The 20562-nt window shown below is 43.0% G+C and overlaps 1 protein-coding gene across 1 annotated transcript in view; it reads right to left on the minus strand.

The window, feature by feature from the left end:
* Positions 1-20562, minus strand: part of LOC144823645 (transient receptor potential cation channel subfamily V member 6-like) — a 198730-nt gene that overhangs the window by 43414 nt on the left and 134754 nt on the right. Inside the window, exons 6-8 of the mRNA XM_078682333.1 lie at positions 14228-14400; positions 9302-9448; positions 8389-8598 (exon numbers count right to left, since the gene is read on the minus strand). Coding sequence (XP_078538459.1) covers positions 8389-8598; positions 9302-9448; positions 14228-14400 — 530 coding nt within the window. The remainder of the gene's footprint in view (positions 1-8388; positions 8599-9301; positions 9449-14227; positions 14401-20562) is intronic.

The raw sequence follows: 20562 nt of genomic DNA on the forward strand, positions 1-20562 counted from the left end.
GATTGTGAAGTGTCTCTGGGCCCACCCTCCTGCCCAGTTGTTTGGGGGCCTTTAGAAGACTATTTTCCTTTTTCTTTAGACTGTTTCACATATTTCCATTGGTGGGGGATTAGGAAACCCTTTCTTTTGGTCAGCTCACACCATGCGACATTTTGGACGCCTTAGTCTTGACCCAGTTGTCAACCTTCTTCCCCAACTCCTGGGAAGAGACCAAACCTAGGTTCACCAGATACTGATGCATTTTGTCAGAAGTACATATACTTAGCAGATGCACTTTCATAAGTAAATGATAAAGCCTATCATAGTCTTGCACCTTACTTCCTTTTAACCAACCACCCTGTGTTTTGACTGAAAAGTCAACAAAATCAACCCAGGACTGATTCACAGTTTTGTGAGTCTCCCTGAAGTTAATCTAGTACTTCTCAGTGATGAGTCCAAAACCCTCAATCAAGGTATCCTTCATGAGGTCACAGGTCTCATCATTTTCCTCATTAAGTGTCAGGACTCTATCCCTTCACTTGCATGAGAAAAGCACCCAGAGTAGAGAACCCCAATACTTTTGGTTGAGCTTTATCATTTTCCAAGCTCTCTCAAAAGATGGAAACCATTTGTAATATCTTTACTCTCAACATATTTGGGGACAATCCCTTGGGGATTTTGAGATCAAAGGTTTACTCTCTATCTCTATTTACCTTGTTGCTACCACCATTCATGGGTGCTAGACCCATCTCAGCCCTTTGTCTATGGCTAGAATCTTGGCTTGTCTTTCCTGCTCTTGTTCTGGATGATCTAGTTCAGGGTCTTAGGGTCTGGAGTGGCCAACCCTACCTCCAAGTACAATTGTAGGGAAGAGGTTCCTATTGGTATCCTGTTCCTCTGGAGTATTGGAAGGGTAGTCATCCCCATGAGTACTGTTAACAGTCTCATCTTCACTGCATGGTCATCATCAATGTTGTCAGTGTCAGTGTCTTCTTCTCTTGCCTGGCTTCTATGAAACTCAGCAAGTTACTCCTGGAGTCAAGTAAGTAAGTAATTTTATTGATGCATAGTTGATTAAACCATTACACATACATATAAAACACATTAAAACAGTACCATGATATTACAATAATATAATAAAAACATATTGCAATGAGAAAACAGCTAAACAGTCACTTTTATCAAGTATGTCTTTGAGCCATTAAGGTACACACAATTATAATTTAGTACACTCAATTAAAATACTACATCCAATATGATAGGAATAAACCAAGACCTGCTTCAAGTGAGAAACACCTCAGTCAAGTAACTGTAAAGTGCAACCGTGCTGTGCAAACATTTTATTTATTTATTTTGAAAGTTTTGTATAGCGCGAACAAGATCTTTACAGATATCAGAGCGCTTCACATAGAAAAGGGGAGCAAGAGGGAACATAGTCAAACAGGTAAGTAAAAATGCTAGTAGTACCCACATGTGGTAGCCAAGAAAATCACATAAATCACATAAATCACATATATAATTAAAACATATAAAACAATTAAGCCAAGGGGTCGAGCAAGGAGTACAGAACAGTGCGGAGACTTAACAAAGTTCAGAATAGCACTTCGGGTGTATTTAGCCATGAGGATAGCTTTTACTTCTTTCTTAAACAGTGTAGTGGAGGAGATAAGCCTCGTTTCAGGGGGGAGTGAGTTCCAGATCCTGGGTGCCATTCCTGAGAAGGAGCGTTTATACGTTTTTTCCTTCCGGAATCTTCGAGGCTTCAGCAGAAGATTGTTTGTGCCTCTGGCGTTTCTAGAGCCTCCAGAGATTGTCAGCTTCTGAGTGAGATAGCTTGGTGAGCTCATGTGGACAGCTTTGTGCGTCATGCAGGCGATTTTCAGATGTATTCTGGCTTCGAAAGGCAGCCAGTTCAGGTTTTTAAAGTCAGGGGAGATATGTGAGTGTTTTTTTGAACCAGTGATGAGTCTCGCAGCAGCGTTTTGAGAAGCTCTTAGTGGTGCAGTAGTAGTTAGGGGGAGTCCGCAGAGGGCGATGCTGCCATATTCTATTCGAGGGATGACTAGTGCTTGTATTGCAGTTCGGAAGTCATTGGCAGGGAGGAAGGGTTTAAGTTTCCTCAGGGTATTGATTTGGTAGTTCGCACCCTTAGTTGCCTTGCTGATATGTTGCTGCATGTTGAGATTGGTGTCAAGTGTAATGCCTAAGGATTTTGCTGAGTCTACGATGGTGGGTTGGACATTGAGTGCAGTTAGGTCTTTAAGCCAGAGTTGTGTGGTAGAGATCTTGGCGGGAGGTGAGATAAGAAGGAACTCTGTTTTCAGAGCATTGAGTTTGAGATGAATATTATTGAGATGATATAACATATTACCATAAGGTGCTTTTGTGCTACTTTATAATGTACTGAATGAAGAGCTATTTCCCTGAGACCTAAAGTTTACAAGTGCTGTGTGCCCACTACCGCCAAGGAAAACCATTAGTCTGTCCTTGAGTAGGAACACAAGTCAAAGAGTCATATGCTATATTTTTACAGCTTCTTTGCTGCAAGGTTCAAGAATCTCACTGTCTTGCATGCCAATTGCACTAAGGCTCCCCCAATAAAGAAATAACAGCTGGTCCACATGACCTGATTTGCTGTACTCTTAGAGATAGATGTAAGAGTCTTTGTCTGTGTGTTAAAAATGCCGGGCAAACACACAGAAGATGAAGCAAAGATTTGTTGTTTTGGCCACAGAGCTGACACTCTGAAGTGGACCAGTACTGTTTCCAGGGAGGCATAAGATCTTTTGACGTGACCCACCAAGACGTATTAACATGAGATTATATTTCTTTGCCTCTGACAAGTGTGCTGATGAATATGGTTGGGAACCCTAAGCTGTGTATCATGGCATGACTGCCCATGCATGCCCTTTGCTTGCTACAGTAGCCTTATCAACAACAAAGGATGAAAGTTAGGCAGCTTCATTCATAATACTTTTAAAAACAGCATAGTTCACGGCCGTAAGCCAGGCATCTTCTAATTGTTTTGCAGTTGGGTACTGTAGTGCTGAAAACATAGAGTTCTTTATGTGGGCCTCTCTTTCTATTTCCGCCCAACACTGGTGAGCGAGCAAATTAACTTCATGTGCCCTTGTATTCCAGCAAACGTTTAACAGGGTGCCCTACCCTGTGGGCCCTGGCGGAGCAGACCCAAATCAAGCCTAATTCCTGGAGTTGTACTTTGGTTGGTCTAGACCCAGTTTCAATTTTGCAAGCCTTGCAGAGGTCCTTTAGCTGCTCTAGACTAAGTTACCGGGTAAGCGGTCAGGTTGAGTTCCTTGACTCTGTCCTCTGAGGTTGACATGTTTAATGTAGTTGGGACCGTTTTAGAAAACCCACAAAAATTCTAAAACAGACGATTAAGGCCTAACTACTAGTATACCTTTTTAAAATTCTAAAACACAAGGCCCTACCAGTTCAAATTTGATTTTTTTTTTGTTGTAAAAATCTGTTTTTAACTAAAGTCAATTGTGGGTCTCTTTGTGGAATCACCTATTGTCCAAGTGGTATCAGCCAATGCAAAGTCTTGTTCCCCACCGCTGATCAACCAATGTTGGAAGCTGGTTTTCTATGTAGTGTACACAATGCAGTACCTAATGTAGAAAGTCCAAATAACCCTTATTGGCTTACAGTGCTTAAATTAATAATCCCAAATGTCTTCTTTTATGGTAGGGTGGGCAAGCAGTTTAGGCTTCTCAGAGGTTAAGTGTTAAGCATATGTTGTACACACAGGGTCAATAAATGAGACACAATCAAGAAGAAACTCAAGACCAATTAAAAAAAATAACATATGTTTTTATATAATTTTTAACACCAAGAACTTTGTAATTGGGTAAGTACTTTAGATGTTATAAAATTTTGCAGCAGAAAATGACAGCTGTCAGGTTTAACCGCTTCAGCGCCGCGCAGATTCCTGCGCTGTGCTGAACGTTCTAATGAGCCAACGGGCTCATGACGGAATGGTTCCGTCATGAGCACAGCTCAACCGACGCTCATGACGGAACCGTTCCGTCATGAGCATCGAAGGGGTTAAGGCATGAGCCTTGCATGCTTTAATGTTATGTTATGGGAGAAACATTCACTGCATGGGGTCACTTGTAAACGACTTACAGGACTAATCTTCAGGATTTAAAGTGAGTAGGGGCCAAGGTCCAAAAAAGCACCAAGAGTTCAGTTTTACCTGCCCTGGGGTGTCCGGATGCAGAGGTGCTTTCAGCGATGTTAGCCTCGAGTGCTACACGCTGTTGTCATTGGGAAAAGTAAGAAAGATTCTGCAAGGAGGGACCAGGGACCAGTCCGGCAGAACCCAAAAGGGGGCTCGACTCTTGAGGGCCTCAGGGACACAGGGACATAGACATTTTAGTAGGAGGGTGGCTGGTGTTAGAGGCTCTCATGCTCAGTGTTGACCTGGACAAGGGGACAAAACAGGACAGCTGGTTGTCTCTTGGTGCTGGACTCTGCGATGCTGAAGTCCCTCATCAGCTGGTCGGTATTTGGGGCGTTGGTGTCCGGATTGGATTACAAACAAAGCCTTGGTTGATGCAGGGGGTCCGGTACCCCGGGTATTAGTCAAGGGGGTCTTGGCATCTCAAAACCTGGCGGGGAGACAGATCTGACCTCCTGGAGCACAGTGATCTCCTCCTGGGTGGCTGCTGCATTGGTGGACTCGGTGGTCAGCAGAACGGTGAACCTGACGTTGTGGTCTGTGCCTGCAGGTTGCAGGGAAGAAGCTCTTCCACGGCAAGGGAGATGCTGGCTTGTTGGCAAAGTGCTGGCAGCCCTCCAAGGCTTTTGGAGGATGCACAGCTGCAGGATGAGTCAGGGTGTCACAATTGTAGGGACATGACCAGGTAGGCAGCATTCAGCACCAAATTCCACAGGTAGTCCACAGTTCTCGCTTCCTCTGCTCCTCTTTGTCCTTCTTTTTCTTTTGTCGGGCAAATCTGAGTCCCTGTAGTCAGGGGACCACATAAATAGTGAACTATGGGGCGCTAAGGGTAGTAGCCAATGAGCTACTTACCCTTAGGGTCACTACACCCCCTATATGAAGGCATCCTGTGGGGAGTGGACATTACCCTGTCCCAGAGTTCCTAATCCCACCAAAATCAAGATGGTGGAATCCTTCTTTCGTGGCGCACATCAGGCAGCCAATCTAAGGGGTGTGACTAGCCTGGTGGTGCAATACGCCTACTGCATAGCTCATTTCCCATCTGTCCTAGTGACAAATGAGCCTCAGGGGGTGGCATCTCTCATGTCTGGTGGATGCCATGGTTGCATAGCAAAGGTGCATGGGGTTTGAAGCCCCTGGTGATATGATATGCTAAATCACTAGCCACCTTGCTTCCTCCAGAACAGACATTGTTGCTGGCCTCAGAGAGTGTGGTCTCTCACCTGTTGGGAGTCAAAAACATGTCTGTGATGCCAGGCTGGACGATAGCATTCAGCCAGCACACTAAGAGGCTGGTAGATTTTCAGGCAACTCTAAGGTGCCCTCTGGGTGCAGTTTTTCATAAATCCACTACTGGCATCAGTATGGATTTATCAAGACAAGGTGTTTGACAGGGCCGGGTTGGGAACAACAACCGACCCTGGCAAAGTGCTCCGCCGGCCCCGCCCTCCACCCCCCTCTGGAGTCTGGGGGTGCCACCAAGCTCTTTGCCAGGGCCGGTTTTCGGACGATTTTGTTACAGGGCCGATTTACCGATATGCTGCAAAACGGCCCTGTAACAAAAACGGCCCCCACCCTTGCGGCCCACCGGGAGATTGCCCAGTGCCCATTACGGCCAGTCCGGCCCTGGTGTTTGATGCCAAACATCGTATGTTTCAATGAAGCTATCATGTAGGTGGGAAACTCGTAATGACCAGTGACCAGTACATATACTTAAGATGGCTTCCCTGTTCACTTGTAATATCTAGTAATTGAATTAGACTGCACAGGGGCATATCTGCTCATGGTGATATGTCCTCACATGTAATATAATTCACCCTGCCTTAGGGTTATAAGGCCTGCTGCAGAGTTGCCTTACATATATTGCGTGCAGTGTCTGTGGCTATGGCACACAGGGTGTGTGCCATGTCGTGCTTTCACATTCGTTTGCACCATTTCACACAGGCTGTAATAGCAGTCTGCCTGAGTTTGGTGATGGGTCTCTTAGGTTAGTATAATACATGCTGGAGCCCATAGGGACCCTCTTTAGTACACTTATTCATCATGTGCTAAATCTAGTTGGGTGGTAGATCAGCATTTTAAGCATCAGAGGTGGATTTTAGAGGCATAGCCTGTTTAATTCTCTTTAACTTAATGCATCTATTCCAACAGTATGTGGCTATACTCTCTAGATTTGGGAGATGTATGCTCTTGTTGCTAGCACCAGACACAGTGCTCCACAGTGTATGTGGTGCTATGGCCACTCTTAAGTATTCTGCCGCTGTGATTTTGGACTGCGGGCCCATTTTACAACAAATTGAAACTGTGCTACTACATAATAATATTCATAATTTGGAGCTCCTTGTCATCCTTTTAACTGTGGGAGTTTTAGTTCTCAAATGTTGATGCCTACTTCCTCTCCAAAGTAACATAAGTAGGAGAGGGTCAAGCTCCCTGAAAAGTGTTCAGAGCAAGACCTCTAGTATATTATTGAAGAATGTAGCAATCTGGCCCATGTTATCATTTTGAAGAGTTCAATCCTGCCCATCATTGATAAGGGAAGTGATGCGAAGAACTGTACTGAGCTCCATATTACACGTATCCCTTTATGTAGGTTGCCCTACAATGCTTAGGTTGTAACAGAAAGAGTGCCAATGCCAAAAGCTCTGTTCAGAAGCCTGCGACTCATGCTATTAAATGTCAATGTGCTGAATTCCATGGCTGTGTAGTCTGGAATCCACCTCATACCTCTTTAATCTACTACCAAACGCTCCTGGCTCCGTTATCTCACTCGTGCTGGTTCCTGATGTCTCCCTTTGTGATTGTTTCTCTGTCTTTCTCGTCCTCCTTCATTCCCGTTTGTGTTTTTTCTTCTCTTGGGAAATGTCTGATGAGGGAAAAGAAGTGCCGGTCTCCAGAAATGAGAGTTGGTGGCCTCCATCGACAACCACCATCTCCAATTAAGTACTGTTGCCCTCTATTAAACCGTTATCTGTATGGTGAACCTGTATTAAAGGCATCTAACATTGGTAAGGATATTAGAAGACAAGGATCCACCCTCTATTGCTGATCTCGGCTTGCCCTTTGGTGTGGAAACAGACATGACTTCCACTACTTCACTTTCAGTGCCGATAGTGCACTAAATAAATGAATAAATACATTAATTATTAAAGGCGTTTAGCCTTTGCCTTAGGTCTTCTAAAAGTATTTCGGTGTCTTGAGGATCAAGAGGATGCTGTTGTCATACAGTGATACCATATACCTAGCTTTAGCTGTATTCATCTTGTTTTATGTGCTGTATCGCCTCAAGTGTTCTGGCTGAGGTTCGCCCTCTCAGAGGATGGGCGACATTGGGCACTCCTGTCTGGTTCCTCTAATTATTGTCCATTCCCATATACTGGCCAATCGATTTGTATAGGGCAATTTTATTGAGCTTATTATTATTGATCCAAATCTCATTTTTCCTAGTATAGCGGACGGATAGGGCCTATCTATCATAATGTAGCTAGGATGCCATGGGTTCTAGTGCAAGCAAGGAACATGACCCCTTTGACTTCTAATGTGGCAGTAAATTATAGCAACTATCAGAGTTCGATGGACCCCCCAGGGTTCTGGGCTCCGCTGCCTCTGCACCTACTGCACTTATGGTAGCTATGCCCCTGCTAACCCAAGGAATCAAAGGTCCTTTATATATTCACTGCAGCCAAGGAAGTCGAGGAAAATGTGCACTTTTTAAAATTATCGAGCAAAAAAAGTGCTGCCTGTATTTTTCTTTTTTTAAAGGTAATGGTTTTCTGTGATAAGAGTGTGGGGTGGCTATAGATCACCTGCATAGTGGCTTTTCACATCAGTCATTCTCTTTTTCATGTTCTTTGGGAAACAAACACCTCTTAAATTGAGCTGTGACCAACTAATTCCAATGGATGAAAGGATTATTTACTGCCGCTAGAGGAAAAGGTCTGATTGTGCCAGGGTATGGGACTGGCTCTGTCCTGCTTCTCACTTTTCCAGATATTACGATGAAGGAAAACAAACCAAATTAGTGCTGCTATTCTTAGGCCTGTGATTGGCTGGGCCAAGCTCATCTTTATATGGAGGGTACAAATGTTAGCACAAACAAAACACCAGCTTACAGTTCTGCAACACACACGCCCTGCATGGTTCAAACATAGATCCTCCACAGTGTCTTCCCTCCCCTCATATCACACTTTCAGATCACTCACCTGCAGTGTCTTTGGTGCGAGTAAGGGCAACCCGCTTGAGAGTGTAGCATTAACAAAAGGCATCAGCGGCCGGTTGATGCAGCACAACGTGAAACAAATCATGTACATCACATACAAGATGCCCGATGCAAAGAAGTAGGTGTCCCTGTAGGTTTTCCATTTCATTTTCACTAACTCTTTTACCGGCGACAAGCCCAATATTCGATATGCCTTTTGTGGGGCAAGAAAAAAAGAGAAATATTTTACTCGAGGAGAGACCAGAGAGCAACAGTCCATAAGGATACAGAATTGCATCAAAGAGGTGATCTTATCATTAGCATGTCGACAGCCAAAACGTGGAAATGTAATGCTCATTGTTACAGAGTGAAAATGATACAAATCTTGATGAACGTTAAATGTGGTTCTCACATATCTCTTTTACCCAAAGAAAGACGTTGGAGACACATACAGCCGGATAAACTATTCGTTTCTGACATTTAGTCTGTGGCCACCTGCTTTAGAACCGTTTTCCTGTACTCATCAAAAAACATTTGAAAATTTGTCTCTTTACATCTTAGTATCGTTTTATTGTCCGCCTCTCCTCTGCTGGTTGTTGTGATTGCGTTTACTGTTATGTCCTTCACTTCCCCCCTTACCCTCTTGTTCTGCTACAGCACCTTGACACCAATGGGTATTAGTGCACTTTACAAGTTTTATCCTATCCTATCTAGTAGAACTGTTCCTTGATCACAATGCTATCTTTAGCATGGTCATTACTTCGTAAACAGGCATATAAATGTTGAAAAACCTTAAAGTTTGGGGCATTGGTCAGGCTTTATTAGTTAATCCTGAGGATAGTTGGCACCCTTGTTGTCGCAGAAGCATTGGTAGATATTAGACACATATATTATTTCATATAGCCATTTGGGCTTACCTCTTGGTTCCCTGTAGAAGTGACGAGCTCCAAAACCGACTCATTATCTTCCCAAGAATCGATCCCTGATAGATGATACAGGCTGGAAGTAACTGGGCCAAAGAGACATTGCACATGCCTTCTTTTCTTTACGATGTGCTGAAACAGCTAAGCAGAATGATAAAGAAAGGCATCATAGTTTATGTTAGGCGATTCACCTATGCAAGAGGAGCATAGATAAAACTCAAGCGAAAACAGATTTAGGAGTGCTGCAGGAGACAGGGAAAATATGAAGACTAGGTAGATCGACAAACTGCAAATGTTGGCAGTCTCTGAAGGTGCAAGAGCAATTGTATAAAATCAAGAAAGCACAATTACTTCCATCGCTTTAGATAATCTGAGAAAGGTTTGGTTTTGGTGTGGTCCGACACATATGTGGATGTAGTAGAGATTGGATACGGGAAACACTTAGGGTGCTGGGATTATCTGGGTCATTTTAGGTCAGTGCAGCTCATTGCAAGACTGGCTGTGCTCCTTTAATAGATGCAGATGCAATAGATGATTGAGAAGGTGGAAAAGAGCATGCACTGTAGGCCTGAAATTCCACAAGGAAGGTGAGAAAAACCTTTGGATTTCTTCTTATGGACCAGTGATTACAGCTGGGTAGGTTAAGATGAGGGGCTGGTGCGCTATTTGACTACACTTTGAGTAGAGACTGCACCCTTTTATTTGTGGACAAGCACCCTACTGAAGTAATTAGTACTCTGGTCAGGGACTCCCCTCTTCCTTACTACCAATGAATTTAAATGGCTCACAATCATCTAAATACTCTTTTCAGTTCTTGTAAGTTTGATCCCTGGGCCTTCTGTTTTAAATGGTACCAGAAATGTGCCCGTATTCGTCATTCATTGATGGGACTCTCCTTCTTTATCTTCTTTTTTGACACTTAATTACATGAGACCTGGTCCAAGATAGTCTAGGCACATTTTCAGCCAAGCTGGATGAACATTCACCTGGATACTAACCCCCCAACTTTATTGGCTTTAGAAATCTTCTTTTGGAGAGACCCAACAATCCTACTTGGCCATTAAAATGGATAGCTATGCCTGTCCCCATGTGCTTGCTTGGCTTTAAACATCACAAAACCAACACCAGTAAAAGTAAGGAACCCAGGGGTTTCACTCATTATGTCCACAAAATAAAACATACAAATAGTGCACTTGAGATGTCGGAATAAATCACAGCTAGCAGGTGACTGCATGGATATTACGATACACTCCTCGAATTTCAACCAGCAATAACCAGGACAAAAACCCTCACCTGCTGTCTCTGTTTGGCAAAGTAGAGAATTCCAGCAAATGAGTATTCCAGATTCATGCCAAACTAATGGCCAACAACCCCAGTCTACCCCCATATACTGCTTCTAGAGAACTCTAATGTAATCCGTTAACCCTTTCCTCTAATAATTGAATTTCTCAGGAAAAGCATGAGACATAAATTGAACAAATTGAGCCCGTATAACAACAAAAGCAGTCAACATTTGTTGTGAGTTTTTTTCCCCATATCAACATTAACAATGTTCCTACCATCGTGTACAAATTTCCTGCCAAATGGCAGACATCTGCACTGCAAAAGTCATACTTCAAGGCCTGCCCGCACTTGCCCCGATTCTCACTGATATCATGAACACTTCTCTATCCACTGGACGATTCTCCCATAAACCAAATTGTGGTATGTTTACAATGTTACTTCCAAGAGAATGTGCGTATCCTGATTTCAAGTTTATCTCAAGACCTATAGTAGACATTCTGGGCACTGAAAAATACATACAAATTGACTGTAACTGCAACGCTGCCTCAACATTTAATAATACCAAAGATCATTTAAGTGACTTTCAGGAGGGCTTATGCCCACATGATGAAGTGGCTCCACATTATTGAACATTGGAGTACAGCTTATTGCTTCTAGACATAAAGGCCAAGTGTGCCACTGATGGTACTGGAGGTCTCAGAAGCATTTCCTATTGTCAACTACAATGTGCTGCCCAACAAACTAACAAAATATGGTGTAATTTTAGACAGTGATGTTGGTTTTCATAAATAGCATCAAAGTCAAAATGGGAGCCACACAATTGAGAACCAATGACTTTGGAGCCCCTTAATATCAGCTTTGTTGCCAATCCTATTTCTTGCCCTATACGACCATATGACTTTGGCTATAACATATAAACAACACTCTAATTTACCTCAAGCTGGAAGATGTAACTGGGGAATGTAATTCAGTTACAACCCTTTTAAATGAGTGGAGCACCGGGTGTAGCTGAATTAGCTGTGCCCGGATGGCCTCTGTTTTGTTCTCAGTAGGGGAACTAATTATTGATCTACTTGTTTGTGATGTTTGTATATGTTTGATATATGTTGTATATATTGTATATGTGTAGTGTATCATATTTTTGAGCATGATCTAAATGTTTGTGTAATGAAGTGTATATTGTGTATATATGAAAACTTTATATGTATTAGTTTGTTGTGACCATATTGTGTTTTGTCTCGTCACCTGACACGTACACAAGTTGTAATAGTAGAAATTAATTCGTCATAAATAAGAATTGGGACTGACAGGGTAATTAATTGTTCTCTGGTTGAAAATAAATGCTTTGATTGATCCCTTTATACCTTTTTTCTTTGACTCTACATCATTGATGTTTATTGCTCAGGTATATGAGGGTTATTTGGGCATGACCCCTACTATATATATACCTGTGCCCAGATGGCCAACATACAGAGATCTTGCTACTGGTCTATTTAGAACCCTAAGATCTCCCATTCCCCTTGTTCGAATATATGGGTCTATGCTCCTGCAAGTTAAATGGGAAATAAAACCAGAGTTCCCTGTTTGGCAACAACTGTACCTGTGATTGCTATGGGGGTCTCTCCTTTTCACTTTACTTTCAGGCCACGGTGGGATACGGTAGCTAATACTGCCACCCGATTATGACAGGGTGATTGAATAGCCCGCCAATGATGCAGGATAGGATTTCACTACAAGACTGTTGGAATCTCCTCTTTGTTGTAACTGGTGGCTGGGTGGCAGAATATGGTTAGGTGGAAGTTAACTGAGTGCTTTAGAAACAAACCTTTACAATCATTTTCTACATTTGTGGTTTTTCATTAATTTCAAAGTAAGGGTTTTTACCATTCATTTTTATTGAGTATTATTTTGGACTATGGTTCTTTCCCATAGATTTTTATTGAGATATTTTGACCATTAATTTTCATTATCATTTTTTCATTACTGTGCTACAAATGTACAGGATGAAACCAGACCTCTGCAACCCTTCCTATGCTGGAAATCTGTGTAAGAAGGTTTCTCTGAGTGTTATATAATTTAAAGCCATTTCTTATGGTGTTTGTCACTGAGTTCATGGTGTAAACCCATTCTTATTGAGTTTGTTACTGAGTTCACAATATACACCTCTTCCTATTGTATTTGTCATGGGTTTCACAATGTAGTGTAAACCCTTTCCTAATGTATTTGTAAGAAATATCACAAAGCAATCCACCTTCCTATTGTTTTAATTAGGGATTCCACCATGCAAAGCCCCTTCCTGCTGCATTTGTCAGAGGGTCTTCTTTAACAATTTCTCTATCTGTATGAAACATTTAACTACTTCATAGGCGTGCTAACTATACTATTGGACCCAAACTGAGTTTTACTATACTGATTACAAAAGCTGTATGTGGTAATTATTTCCTAGTTATTTCCAATAAATAGATGACATGTTCAAGTTAAAGTTCAAATAAGCTTTATTCAGTTTTGAGAATGAAATCCATGAAATCAAGTGCAGTAAAACCATACATCCTATAAAATCAACAATAAATACAGATAAAAAGTTAAATGAAGCATCAGCAAATCTTTATACAATTCTGATAGTACAAAGGTTGTTACACAGTACATCATAGCAATTGATAGGCAACTTAAAACTCAAACAGCTTAAATCACGTTTTTTTCTTAACCTTACTGTAAACTTCAGGAAACCAAGTACGCTAAAAAGCAATATCTCCTGAACGCATCTGTAAATATATAAAAGCTGGCTTAACTTGTTATTGAAGCTTGCATAGTAGCTATCGAACCTGTAAATAATTTAGGGGCATATTATCAAGGGCATTATCGCAGAATTAGCAGCACTTTTTGCCGCTAAAGCGGCGATAATTTCATCGCCCTATTTACAAGCTTGCGCTAAGCCTTGTTAGTGCTAGTTTCCATGGTTTTGCTCCCGTTTTTTATCGCCTTGCATGCCATCGCTAATGACATGCAAAGTAGGCATTACGGAGCAAAACAACATGGAAATAGTCGCTAACAAGGCTTCGCTTTATTTACAAGCCTTCAGCAGACCCGCTTAGTGACAAGAAATACAGCGCTAAGCCACCTTATGGCAGGATTTTAACACCTTAAAGCTGACTTAGGCATCTACATAATGGGAGGTGGATTGCAGGGTTAAGGTCACAGGGGCATATTAGCAAGGATTTCCTTAGCTCCAATTTTTATCTCGGATTTTCAAGTGATAATGTCGCTTTTCGCCGCTATTGCTGGATTTCATAATGCCTCAGAGATAATCGATGTTAATGATGCGCTATCTCGGCGCTGAAAACCAGCGATAAAAAAATTGCGCTAACAGCGCTTTGCGATATTTATCGCAATGTGTTGATAATATGCCCCTTGGTAGCTTCCCCAGAGACGTACAACTATGCACAGACATCATGTCCGGAACTTATAGAGTAACAGAAAATGCAATTTTCTTCCTTCTTAGAAAATGTCTCGATAACTATGTATGACAACTTTGTGCCATTGGGCACCCCAAGAAAATAAAGTGAAAATTGTTTTATGAAGCATATCTTAAAAAATTGTGAGTTTGAAGATGGCTCCTGCCACCATTTGTGAACTTACCCCAGTGTTCCCCTTTACCGCTGCCAGCTTGAATGGTGTGAGCCCATCTTTGTTCTGGATCTTGTCGAGGGGTGTGTCCTTTGTTTTCGCGTCGTATGACAGGATAAGGTCATACATCTGGCAGTAGATGGACTTGATGGGCTGCAGTGCCAGGACGTGGAGCACTGTGTTACCTAAGAACAGAACACAATAATCATGAGTTATCCAAACGGGAGAACCTGAGGGACAGTGAACATGAGCGGGAGCCTAAAAACATTGCAGTGTCTCCAGAAGTGTTAATGGAAGGCTCCAGTATATAGCTGAAAAGAACCTGCTATGTCAGCCCACGTGTCCCTCTTCTGTGGAAAATGTGCTATATATATCCTTAGCTTCACCAAGAGTAAGCTAGAAATCTTGATGTGATGTGCCTAACTTCACCTCACTATAGAAGCTATCTCATTGTTTAATATCTTTGAGGCAGGGTGTCAAACTGCAGTTATTGTAGAGCTTTATCCCACTGGGTGTTCAGAATGACCATGACTTTGAAAACGTTCCCATTCAGTAGTATATGTAAATTGTCATATAGAGTTAGAAAATGGCCCAACTTTATATGCACCTGCTCAAATGGTTAGAAAGTGTTTTTGTATTTTATGAACAGCTTTAACTGTGTCCTATTTCATTATCACAGATCCCCTTCAATAGGCCATTTATATTTCATTGATTAAAAATTTCTAAAGAACTATCCATTCTCTTCCAATCTGCCAATCTATATTGAGTTCTCTAAGTTGTAATTACTTTGATTCTCTATTTAGTATTTGGATTGGTTCTATCACTCTTCTAAACATTTCTTATGTTTGCCTCCTTTATTGCATTTACGCACCAAAATTCCAACAAGTTCTTATTTCTGTTGTGTTTTTTTGTTTGTACGTTCCGGTCAATACTTGTGTATTTTGTGTTATTGCCTGCTAATCCCTGACCCATTTAAAAAGGCCCCTCTTTGTAATACATTTTATGTTTTCATAAAAAAATTATTCTTTTTATTAAACAGTTGCTCAGTATATAAAAATGTATACAATCCTGTATGAAGAGTGTGACACTTCGTGAAGAAAAGGAATACCATAATTACAGTCCTAATCAATAACAAACAACAGTAGAGATCACATAGGTACGGTTCTAATTCAATGCAAGTATTATCGTCATCATTCACCCATCTAGCCCCCCCCAAAAAAACGACACCCCCACGGTGACCCTTCATGTTTCCCTATACAGGCACCATTGGTTCCAAACTTTCTTGGACAGCCCGACTTTGATAAATCACCCACTCCACTTGTTGGCACCAGTCATGGTCATTTTCCCAATCCTGAACACTTGGGGCCTACTCACTCCCCATGCCCTTGTGATGTTTCTTTTAGCCACCCCAGGCTGCTAACATCAACCAGATCTTCAAATACCTGGGCCAGGTGTTGTCTCCCGTTATGTGTAATAAATGCCATCTGGCCTCCAATGGGACCGTGAGACCCATGACTTTAGCCATAATCGGCATCACCCCCTTCCTGTATTGCCGGATCCCAGGGATTCCCAGAGGATATGAAAAAATTAATCTACCATTCCACACCCTCTAGCGCAGAGGGCCATATCATAGTATTCCAGTCGATGTAACAGAGACCTGTAGTGATATGATTTATGCAATACCAGTAGCTGTATTAGACACTCTGTAGTGCCTCCATCCAATCGTCATCTTCAATAAGTTCTATGTCCCCTTCATATGCCTCTCGCAGGGACCACAGAGGTCAGGTGAGTTGTTCAATAATTCCTTATAAGTCAGGGAGATCTTCCAATGGGGTTGACTTTGGCAATTGCTCTCCCTCAGCACATGGCGCCTTGACACATGCCCTAAAGGCAAGCACCTAAACCGTTCTGTTTCCCCCATCTCATTTGCCTTCTGTTGGTCCTCAAAGGTCAGTAGTGCACCACCTCTCCAAAGGTCTCCAAGGTTCTCCATACCTCTCAGCCCCCATTTATGGAAACCCTGTAGGTTACCGACTTCTCGTAACAACTCACTATCCCAGAGTGGGGTCCTGTTTGTAAGCTTACCCTCCCAGCCTAGGAATTTTTTGGCCTCTGTCCATGCCCTCCCAACTGTGTGCATCGGTAACAAACTCTCCTGTTTCCTGCTATATAAGATTGAAGGGTAGCCTCGGCCTACCATAGCCTCCCAGTCCACTCAATGCGTCCGGTCTTCCATGTACCTGTACACCCAGTCGTTGATTGTGATTAAGGCTCCCTGTTTTCCATTTTTACAGATTTTTACAGATAAATACAGACAGAAAACCATTTATTAACTTGTCTGTATTTATTTTTAAATGTGGATAAAAACTGAAATTGGGTGCTTTTTGAGTGATTCTAAAAACACTTTGCCATGGATGCCAGGCCACTAACTGTGTGGATTGATAGGTAAGGGGGTTAAAAATAAAGGAATTTTAGGAAAGAGGCATAAACAGCAGTAGCTATGCACAAGGCTCATATTGAAATGTGCATATTTTCATTTAAGTGCATTGGTTTATCTTCTGCGGGTGTTCATATCACTGAAACCTGCCAGGCATTCAAGCATTCAAGCATTCAAGCATAACCGCATATTTATTGGTTAAAAAAATGTGGAAATATACCAATTTCAGCTTTACTTTTTTCACAAACCCTTAATAAATACACATAAAGTTGACAAAAAATAAATATGGATAAAAATAGATGGAAATGACAAAAAAATAAATACTATAAAACTGGGAGCCCTAATTGTGATCAACTGTGCTGCCCAGTAATAGGTGTGTATGTTGGAGACCGCAAGGTTAGCCACAAACACCCATCGATGAGGCTTACTGAGGGAAATGCTCAAGCTACCCTCGTCCCAGAGTAGTTTACACAGCTCACAATTAACCGTGCAACAGAGTCTGGTGGTACTCTGTATGGGGTATTCTGAAGGACGTATAGCAGTCGGGGAGAGCCATCATCTTAAAGAGGACGGCTTGTCCCATCAGTGACACCGGAAATGTCCGCTAACACGCCACATTATTACGGAGGCATTCCAGTTCAGGGAGCAAGTTCCTCCCCATAAATTACCTGGCACTTCTGGTTACATAAATGCCCTGGTACTGAAAACTGTTCTTCACGACAGGGGCCACACATCCTGATGGCAAGACTAGGTTTATTCCGGCTAGAAGGAAAATAAGAGACTTGTCTCAGTTATTTTGGTATCCAGAATAACTCCCAAAAAGCTGAAAAATATGGAGAATTCTGTCCACCATGAAGCAAGGCTGCATAGCATACAACAGGATGCCATCAACGTATAGGACGATCCATTCCTCCAAGTTGCCACCCCTTTAATACCCCAAATAACAGGGTCCTGACGATTCCAGGCCACTGATAGCTCTCACGCCAAGGCAAAAATCATTGGAAATAAGGGGCAGCCATGCTTTGTGCCATTGTGAAGGGTGAAAGAGCAGGATAGTAAGCCATTAACTTGCACCCTAACCAAATAGTCTCAGTATAGACGTCTAATCCAGGTATAAACCTTAGGGCGAAATCCCAGTCTGGCAAGGGCAGCAAACAGGTATGGCCATTCAATACTATCAAATGCCTTCTACGCATCTAAGGAGAGTAGAATGGCATCTTCAGTCTAGGAAGTCCCCGTCATCTGTAAGCCCCTCGTATAGGTGCCTCAAATTCAGACTGGTACCCCGATGTGGCATAAAGCTGGACTGGTCCGGATGAGCCACCATGACTATTACTGTCTTGAGACTGTTAGCCAAGGCCTTCGCTTAGACACTAGCCTTCAGGTTCAGGAGATATAATGGCCTGTAGGAACTGCACGTTGCAGGCAGTTTGCCTTTTTTAGGAATAGCCACAATAGTGGCCAACCTTTCATCTATAGGGAGGGTGCCTCCCTGCCTAGCCACCTCGAACATGCTCATCATATGTTCTGCGACTTTGTCAGCCACACATTTATATAATTGTACAGGTAGGCAATTAGACCCAGCCGCCTTCCCGGATTGTAACTCTTGGATTGCCCGCTCCTCCTCTTCTATCATCAAGTCCTGTTCTAATGCTTCTCTATCCCAGAGAGAGTGATCTTTAAGGAGGTGGTATGGTAAGTAACAGCCTGGAACTGTCAACTCTGCTGTGCAGAAGTGAAGACACTTTTAGGTGAAGAATTGTATTTTATCTTACCTTGATTCCTCCTTCAGTTGGCTGGTTACAGCCAGGTGCAGAAACCTCACACCTTTTTGTCACACTGTTGTGTGTGCTCCAGGTTGGAGACTCTACTGCTAGGAGACGCACCACTCTATACAAAGGCTGTGTCTGGAGAGCAGTCCAGAAGGACACTTGAAGGGAGAACCACCTCAAACCGTTTCTGTAGTTACACAAATAGGATTCACATTTCATGGCTGATTTCAGTGTTGAAGAGTGTGACCTCCGCCAACACTATTGTGATTCTAGTTTGTTTCAAGTCCTCTCTGGCCAAGGAGGGAGTGCTCTGTAAAGTATACAGACTACTGTTATGTGAGCGGGTGTGGTGTTTGAACGACACTCAGTCTCCCAGAGGTGACAGCGCATCCCCTGAGTCCGGATATCTTGCTGGGAGAACTGTATATCTGTCCTGAGGAGCTTAGAAGAGTGCCTCCCTGCTAGAGAGGGAAGGAACCTACCAGCCATGCAGGATAAGTGTTTGCCTGAAAGGAGGAGAGGTGCAGCATATCCCAGGTCTCTGTGGGGCACCAAGGGGAGACGGTCTGAGCTGAGCCAACTGACTGATGTTGGCAAGTCCGCAGTCTCTTTTGAATCACTCTTATCATGATGTAATTGCCAAGGTCCAGGCGGGGCTGTGGTTGTGGTTCAAATCTGTGCATGGCCATTCCTGCTTGAGTTGACCGGACTGTGCAAGGCTGCTACTGCCAAACATTGCAATCAATCCCAGCGGATGAAGCGGAATGAGAAGACACTGTCAGCTGGCATGCAACCTCTCCTGTTGAGAGGGTACACACAGGTCTGAAAGCTAGGCAGTTGAATAAATACATCAAGGACTGATTCACTGCAAATGGTAAGATAGTGAACTATGAACTGAGCGTTCCTATTAAGGAGTGATACCGCTCTGCCAAGTACCATGCATCACGTGTTACAGTAACGCTTTTTAGGTCAAAATTCCACATTAGATCAAGGGCTAAAACTGTCACGCAAATCAGCTGAGCAGAGAAGCTTGCCTTATTTGTGGGGATCATAGCAGTCTGCAAGGCCCATAATCCCTGCTGATGGGGGCTAATTGGTGGAGGAGGAGCCCACTGTGCTTCATAGCGTATCTACCTTACCCACAGAGTGGAATCCCGTAACGACTTTGTTGGTGCCCGTAACGACTTTGTTGGTGTACGTGGGCCGTAGCGGACTGTAAGGGCCATAATCCCTGCTGTTGGTGGTTGCTGAGGGCTGATTGGCGGAGGATCAGCCCCAAGCCCTACATTGCTCGCCTACCTTACCTGCAGTGCCAGATGCGCCCATGCTACGCCAGGGCAAAGACTGAGCCAAGACTGTCCCATCTTCATCCAGAAGAGGCTGGACTGGGCCACCCCTCTGGGTTCGAGGGTAAACTAGAGGATCTTCATGTGTCAATTTACAACCGAAGGTATTCACTTTAATTTCTCTGGTTTATTCTGACCCTCCAATCTAACAATGGAAACAAGAATATTGTCAAATGCAAAGGTTGCTATTGAACCTAAGAGTACCACACAAAATTCAATTTTGGCAAGGGTTGTATGGGATCATCTACAAAGAGATCAATTTTGCTGAAAGGCACCTGTTCTTAGACATCTGTGATCTGCCACCAACATCCTCAGCCGTAGATACCTGCCCCAGTGAGTCACGAGAAAATAAATGTGATGGAGGTGCTACCATCACTATCTCTACGCCTGAACTGTCACCTCTGCACTGGCCATACAACAGTGATGTATCAGCAAAACACAAAAGAATGGTGAACCTCCCTACTTACCAGCAGGAAGGTCACTTTAAGAGCCCGCCAACTCAGAATCCAGATAGCTTGGATAATATGGCCTGGAACTTAAGTGGGACTGCAATGCTATCAGCTGGGATCCATTAGTTGAGAAACTTAAGTCTGTTTCAAATCTTGCATGGCACTATTGGTTGAGGGAATAGGCTCTCTGAAAACATTATTTGCCATCTGACTCTTTATTGACAACAAGCCAAAGGAAACGCGAGCCTGAGGTTCTACCCTCTGCTGCTTTAGCTATACATCGACAACTGCCAGCAGCACTGAGTGATAACCCTGCCCTCAAGACTAGGCTAACAAATACTGA

This window comes from Lissotriton helveticus, chromosome 3_1 (genome assembly GCF_964261635.1).
Source record: "Lissotriton helveticus chromosome 3_1, aLisHel1.1, whole genome shotgun sequence".
Lineage (NCBI taxonomy): Eukaryota > Metazoa > Chordata > Amphibia > Caudata > Salamandridae > Lissotriton > Lissotriton helveticus.